This window comes from Amblyraja radiata, chromosome 47, assembly GCF_010909765.2.
Source record: "Amblyraja radiata isolate CabotCenter1 chromosome 47, sAmbRad1.1.pri, whole genome shotgun sequence".
NCBI lineage: Eukaryota > Metazoa > Chordata > Chondrichthyes > Rajiformes > Rajidae > Amblyraja > Amblyraja radiata.
In genome coordinates, this window is record NC_046002.1 from 1,057,479 (window position 1) to 1,065,374 (window position 7,896).

The 7,896-nt window shown below is 52.5% G+C and overlaps 1 protein-coding gene across 2 annotated transcripts in view; it reads left to right on the plus strand.

Moving 5' to 3' along the window:
• The window catches only part of LOC116968938 (protein S100-A6-like), a 36,203-nt gene extending 30,696 nt beyond the window's left edge, over positions 1–5,507 (plus strand). Inside the window, exons 1-3 of one of the 2 annotated variants that reach the window (XM_033015933.1) lie at positions 132–444; positions 1,876–2,027; positions 5,258–5,507. In XM_033015933.1, coding sequence (XP_032871824.1) covers positions 1,890–2,027; positions 5,258–5,416 — 297 coding nt within the window. In that variant the 5' untranslated portion in view covers positions 132–444; positions 1,876–1,889 and the 3' untranslated portion in view covers positions 5,417–5,507. Of the gene's footprint in view, positions 1–131; positions 445–1,875; positions 2,028–5,257 lie in introns of those variants that run through there. The other variant, XM_033015932.1, reaches the window with a different exon arrangement.
• Positions 5,508–7,896: the final 2,389 nt, after the last annotated feature.

Genomic DNA, 7,896 nt, shown 5'->3' on the forward strand with positions numbered 1-7,896 from the left:
GAACGTGAATTAGGTGTCAAATTAAACTTCTTTTTATGCTTTATCTGATGGGATAAATTGCAGACTTGATTTTTAAAATCTCAACATTTTGTAACATTGCTACATAGGGTGGGATGAGCTGCAGGGATGTGGTGTGATTCTGATATTAACTCTAATCGGTGAGCAGGTTTGGTGAGCAGGTTTGGTGAGAGAGGGTTGAAGGGCGGACACCATCAGGGTGCAGGGCACACCTCAATGAGAATTGCTCCTTCCACTGCAACCGAGGTGCTTGGCGATGAGCCACCGTTCGCCTCTCTCCAATCGGACCCGGCCCACACCCTGCAGGGGGTGGCGATGAGGGAGGCCGGCTGGAGATAAAAGGAAGGGGAGGCTGAGACTCACGCACCTGTCTACTCACCAACCCATCCAACAGCACAGCAGTCCGGACCTGACCCGACCAAGTGAGTGAGAGAGAGAATGAACGCGTGCGAATGGGAGAGAGAGAGAGAGAATGAGGCAGTGTGTGAGAGAGAGTGTGAGAAAGAATGAGAAGTGACTTGTATAGTGAATGAGACCGTGAGTGAGACAGAGTGAGTGTGAGTGAGACAGTGAGTGTGAGTGAGTGAGTGTGAGTGAGACAGAGTGTGAGTGAGTGAGTGTGAGTGAGACAGAGAGAGAGTGAGTGAGACAGAGTGAGTGTGAGTGAGTGAGTGTGAGACAGAGAGTGAGTGAGTGTGAGTGAGACAGAGTGTGAGTGAGTGAGTGTGAGTGAGACAGACAGAGAGAGAGTGAGCGAGTGTGTGTGGAAGAATGAGTGAGACAGTGAATGAGAGAATGTGTGAGTGAGTGAGTGAGTGAGTGAGTGAGACGGCTTGGTGAGTGAGACAGTGTGTGAATGAGAGCGTGTATGTGGGTGGGTGTGAGAGTGAGTGTATGTGAGTGTGAGAGGAAGCATTGTGGCGTGTGGGTGTGTGTGAGTGTTAGAGCGGGTGAGAGGCAGGGACATGGTCTGCAGGTGAGTGTGAGAGTGAGTGGGTGTGAGAGTGAGCGAGTGTGAGAGCGTGTGTGTGTGAAAATGTGAGCATGTGTGAGAGTGTACGTGAGAGAGGCATGGATGTGGCGTGTGAGAGAGCGGCAGGGTTGTGGTGTCTGGGTGTGAGAGTGTGTGTGTGTGTGTGTGAGTGGGTGTGAGAGTGAGTGTGCTTGAGAGGGGCAGCGATGCAGCACGTGTGAGTGAGAGGGTGAGTAGGTGACGGGTTGGGTGGCGTTGCCCGCAGTTGCTGCATTCGCTGTCAGGGTGCAGATAGGGCTGCCCTACCGCGAGGGAAAGCCTGGGCAGGGGCTCCCCGTGACCTGCGTGGGTTTACCCCTCTCCCCGTGACCTGCGGATTCCTCCCAAACTCCGAATGAGTGCTGGTCTTAATTGAATGGTGGAGATCAGCTGTGATTGAATGGCGGAGTAGACGTGGTGGGCCGAATGGCCTAATTCTGCTATCACATGAACATCTATCTTCCCCTCTAAACCCCCGTTCTCCTGCCTTCTCCCCATAAACCCTGACACCTTTAATCCCGGGGGAGGAGAGGAGCGATTGACAGTGGGGAGGGGGAGAGGGAGAGGAAAGTTGGTGGGGGTGGGGATTTAATCCATCATCCCCAGCACCTGCAAACTCCACACAGACAGACAGAGAGCGGCACAGTGTGTGGCAAGCCTGCCCGTACAGGCAGAATCCGTAGTCAGGATGGAACCCAGGTCTCTGGCACGGTGAGGCAGCAACTCTACTGCTGTGCCCTTGTAATCATGTGGAGTCTTCATGCTGACAGGAAAGCAGGTGTGATGATGAACTAAACTCAAATAAAATAAAGTAGACAAAACTCTTGCCCTCTCTTGTTCTTCAGCTAGCCGCACAGTCATGGGAACTCCACTGGAGGAAGCGCTAACGAACATCAAGGACATCTTCAAGAAATACGCCAAGCCAACCGGAAAAAAAGACACACTGGATCTAGCCGAGCTTAAAAAACTGCTCCGCGAGGAGATAACAATGTTGGATGTGAGTACCGTCCCCACCCAGCCAGCACGCTCACTCTCACACACACGCACGCACTCAGATACACGCACTCACACACACACACTCGCAAACATCTACACACACACTCAGATACACGCACTCACACACACACAGATACACACACGTAAACATATACGCACACTCTCACACACACGCGCGCAAACATATACACACACACACTCAGATACACACACTCACACACACACACGCGCAAACATATACACACACACTCAGATACACGCACTCACACACACACAGATACACACACGTAAACATATACGCACTCTCACACACGCGCGCAAACATATACACACACACTCAGATACACGCACTCACACACACACGTAAACATATACGCACTCTCACACACACACACGCAAACATATACACACACACTCAGATACACGCACTTACACACACACACGCGCAAACATATACACACACTCAGATACACGCACTCACACACACAGATACACACACGTAAACATATACGCACTCTCACACACGCAAACATATACACACACACACTCAGATACACGCACTCACACACACACACGTAAACATATACGCACTCTCACACACACACACGCAAACATATACACACACACTCAGATACACGCACTTACACACACACACGCGCAAACATATACACACACTCAGATACACGCACTCACACACACAGATACACACACGTAAACATATACGCACTCACACACACGCAAACATATACACACACTCACACACATACGCGCAAACATATACACACACTCACACACATACACGCACTCAGACACACGCACTCTCTCACACACACACACGCAAACATATATACAAACTCACACACGTAAACATACGCACTCTCTCACACACACAAGTACACACTCACACACACAGATACACACACGTAAACATACACACACTCTCACACACACAGATGCACACACACACAGATACAGACACGTAAACATATTCACACTCTCACACACACTCAGATACACACACGCTCTCACACACACACACAGATACACACACTCACAGATACACACTCACACACATACACACACTCACACAGGTACACACACTCACACACACAGATACAGACCCTCACATGCAGATATACATGCAGACACACTGGCTCACGGTCACACAGACACATGCGGGGCGGGATGGGCTGCGTACACGTCCGTGTGGGTTGCTGGAACTGTGGAACACACCCAAAGCTGGGCAGAGCGACGGGGCAAGGGGGTTATAACGCATTCTTGTGAGGGAGGGTTACTGTCAGCTGGCATGGGCGCAATGGGCCGAATGGAATGCGGGCAAGCACGGTGGTGCAGCGGTAGAGTTGCTGCCTCACAGCGCCAGAGACTAGGTTTCGATCCTGATCACGAGTGCTGTCTGTACGGAGTTTGCACGCTCTCCCTGTGACCTGCGTGGGTTTTCTCTGGGTGCTCCGGTTTCCTCCCACACTCCAAAGACGTGCGGGTTTGTAGGTTAATTGGCTTCTGTAAAATTGTAAATCGTCCCTCGTCTGTGTAGGATGATGCTAGTGTGTGGGGATCGCTGGTCGGCACGGACTCGGTGGGCCGAAGGGCCTGTTTCAGCGTTGTATCTTGAAAGTAAACTAAAGACAAGAAATGCGTAGCGAGGAACTGCAGATGCTGGTTTAAACCAAAGATCCTATAGCGGAGCAAGATAGCCCACTCCTGCGAAATGCAATGGGCTGACGTGTAGTACGCTACGGAGGGGATCCTGGGCATTTTTCCCCGTCCATTTTAGTAACCGGACCCGACCCGACCCGACTCGCAGTGTAATCAAATTGCAGGGGAACAGTTTTTGTGCGTGATATAGGGTTCATAATTCTGTTAGTTCTTCTGTTAATTCTTGTTAAAGAATAAAATGTTTATTAACACACATACATGAATGTGATATAAATGTATATAATCATATAACACACACACAATTATATTTCTTCTGATCTTTATATCCAATGATGAACATTATTTCAGACTAGACAAGGGACATTAAATAAGAAACATTGTAAACCTCCCCGCAACGTCACACACACTAGGCCCTATCCCACCCCTCAACCCCCCCCCCCCCCCCCCGCACACTCCCTCGCCTCCCCCCACACTACAATGTCTCCCCCCCCCATGCTCTGCTATAGGATCTTTGGTCTCAACCAAAGATAGACACAAAAAGCTGGAGTAACTCAGTGGGTCAGGCAGCGTCCCTGGAAAGATGGGATAAGTGATGTTTTGGGTTGAAGAAGGGTCCCGACTCGAAATGTGACCTATCCCTGTTCTCCAAAGATGAGTTATTTCAGCTTTAAAGGGAAATGGAGAAGGGGGGGGGGGGGAGGACAGAAGCAGATGGAGAGCGGGGGGGGGGGGGGGGGGGGGGGGGGGGGGGGGAGGGGGGAAAGAGACAGGAGCGGAGGGAGAGCGGGGGGGGGGGGGGGGGTGGGGGGAAAGAGACAGGAGTGGAGGGAGAGCGGGGGGGTGGTGGTGGTGGATGAGGGGAAAGGGGTTGTCATAGGGGATAGGAGTACAATTAGGCCATTTGGCCCATCAAGTCTACTCCACCATCCAATCATGGCTGATCTATCTCTCCCATCTAACCCCATTCTCCTGCCTTCTCCCCATAGCTCCTGAAACCCGCACTAATCAACAATCTATCTATCTCTGCCTTAAAAATATCCACTGACTTGTGGCCTCCACAGCCGTCTGTAGCAAAGAATTCCGCAGATTCACCACCCTCTGACCAAAGAAATGTCTCCTCATCTCCTTCCTAAAGGAACGTCCTTTAATTCTGTGACCTCTGGTCCTAGACTCTCCCACTAGTGGAAACATCCTCTCCACATCCACTCTGTCGAGGCCTTTCACTGTTCGATACGTTTCAATGAAGAAATCCCTCCTCATCTCCTTCCTGAAAGAACATCCAGAAAGGAGGGAAGAGAGACAGGAGCGGAGGGGTGTGAATGAGGAGGGAGGGAGGGAGGGGGGGGGGGGGGGGGGGGGGAGAGAGGAGGTCTAAAGACAGGGGAATAGAGTCATAGGGTGATACAGTGTGGAATCAGGCCCTTCGGCCCAACGCCCACACCGGCCAACAATGCCCCAGCTTCACTAGTCCCACCTGGCCCATATCCCTCCAAACCTATCCTATCCACGTACCTGTCTAACTGTTTCTGATTGTCCCTCTCTCTGCTTCCGCAGAAGGAAAAACTGGAGCAGTTTGCGGATAAGGTCATAGAACATGACAAAAGTAAAGACATCGACTTTCCGGAGTTTATGAGAATTCTCGCTGCCTTGGCCACCTGCAACAAATCCAGTGGAGACTGCCAACAATCCAGTGGATGTGCAAAGTCCACATGAGTCAGCAGCTCAGCTCATACCGGCGGGAACACACTCCCTCACCCCCATTCACCCCCTCCCATCCCTCTATCCCCCTCCCTCCAGCCCCTCTCTAATTCTCCCTCTCTCTTCTCCTCCCTCCCCCATCTATCCTCTCCCTCCCCTGCTCCTTCCCGTTTCTCTACCCTTTCCCCTCTCCCTCCCCTCCCCTCTCCCTCCCCTCCACTCTCCCTCCCTCTCTCCCTCCCCTCCCCTCCATCCCCTGCCTCACTTCCCTCTCTCCCCCCCCCCCCATCTATCCCCTCTCTCCTTCTCCTCCCCTCCACTCTCTCCCTCCGCTCACCGTCAATAAATAAAGCTTTGAGAACTTAGCCGGACAAATGCTGCCTGTCGTTTTTCTGGGGGGGAGTGGATGACGAGGGGAGGGGTGGATGACGGGGGGGGGGGTGGATGACGGGAGGGGGGGGTGGATGACGGGGGGGGGGGGTGGATGACGGGGGGGGGGGGGGGTGGATGACGAGGAGGGCAAGGTGGACGTGGGGGGGGGGGGGAAAGGGTAGAGAAACGGAAGAATGCAGGTTTGAATTGAATGGAATACCTTATAGTCACATGTGAGAAGTCACAGTGATGTTCTTTGTTTGCAGGCCCAAGGTATGCAAAGAGTCGCCCTATACTCGCCACAGAAAGGGCAGCGACAAAATTACCATGTATCCCGTGCCGGTTCCACCCTTGTTCCCCCCCGTCCCCCTCCTTCACAGCGGTCCCCCCCCCCACACACCGGGCCCTTGTGTAGGGGACGAGTGCAGGGAAGAGAGGGAGAGCGGGGGTGGTGTGGTGGTGGAAGGGGAGACTAGAGTGCTGGGGGGGGGGGGGGGGGGGGAGGAGGTAGGGCGGAGAGTGTGGCTGGTGAGAGAGAGCCCGGGTGGGGTGGGATAGAAAAAGCGGGGGGAGGGGGGGAGAGCAGGGGGAGCGAGGGAGAGAGACACAAAAAGCTGGAGTAACTCAGCAGGACAGACTATGGAGTTTCGGGTCGAGACCCTTCTTCAGACTGGTTAGGGATAAGGGAAACAAGAGATATAGACGGTGATGTGGAGAGATAAAGAACAATAAATGAAAGATGCAAAACAGTAACAATGATAAAGGGAACAGGACATTGTCAGCTGTTTGTTGGGTGAAAACGAGAAGCTGGTGTGACTTGGGTGCGGGAGGGATAGAGAGGGAATGCCGGGGCTACCTGAAGTGAGATAAATCAATATTCATACCACTGGGCTGGAAGCTGCCCAAGCAAAATATGAGATGCTGTTCCTCCAATTTGTGTTGGGCCTCACTCTGACAATGGAGGAGACCCAGGACAGAAATGTCAGTGTGGGAATGGGAAGGGGAATGAAAGTGTTTGGCAACCGGGAGATCAGGTTGGATCGCCCAGTCTGCGTTTGGTCTCACCGATGTACAAGAGTCCACATCTTGAACAATGGATACAGTAGATGAGGTTGGAGGAGGGGCAAGTGAACCTCTGCCTCACCTGAAAGGGCTGTCAGGGAGGAGGTCTAGGGACAGGTGTTGCATCTTCTGCGGTTGCTGGGGAAGGTGCCTGGGGAGGGGGTGGTTTGGGTGGGAAGGGATGAGTTAACCAGGGAGTTGCGGAGGGAACGGTCTCTGCGGAAGGCGGAACGGGGTGGAGATGGGGAAATGTGGCCAGTGGTGGGATCCCGTTGGAGGTGGCGAACATTTTGGTGTAGAGTGACTGAATGTCCATTGTAAAGATGAGGGAGCGGGGGGCCGGAATGCGGAAGTCATTAAAGAGACGATGGGGATGTGAGGTATCTTGGACATAGGTTGGGAGAGATTGGACCGGGGGGGGGATAGGATGGAGTCGAGGTACATGGAAATCATTTCCGTGGGACAGAAGCAGGCAGAAACAATGCGTCTGCCAGGGCAGTTGTGTTTGTGGATTTTGGGGAGAAGGAAACGATGAGGTTGGAGGCTGTGGAAGGCAGACAGCCAGAAGTGATGAAATCAGAAACGGCGTGTGAGATTCAGGCCCAGTGCTCGTCTGTGGGATCATGGTCCAAGGATAAGGAGGAGGAGGTGTCTGAGAGTTGTCCCCTGGCCTCAGCCCAGTAGAGGTCAGCGCGCCAGACTACCACGGCATCTCCCTTGTCGGCGAACTTGATTATAATGTCAGGGTTGCTGCATAGTGAGCGGAGGGCTATACGTTCAGAGGGGGTGAGGTTCGAGTAGGTAAGCAGAGCGGAAAAGTTCAGACGGTTGATGTCACGCCGGGCCAAATGTGGATAGATGGGATTAGTTTAGATGGGGCATCTTGATCTGCAATGTTGGGATGAAGGGCCTGTTTCCATGCTGTAAGACTATGACACACTGCAATTGCTCTGGAGAGGATCCAGGGGTGATTTATGAACATATTGGCAGGGCTGGAATTTTTTTTTCACTTTGAAGAAAGATTTGATAACTGGGATTGAATTCTCTGCAGCAACGAACAA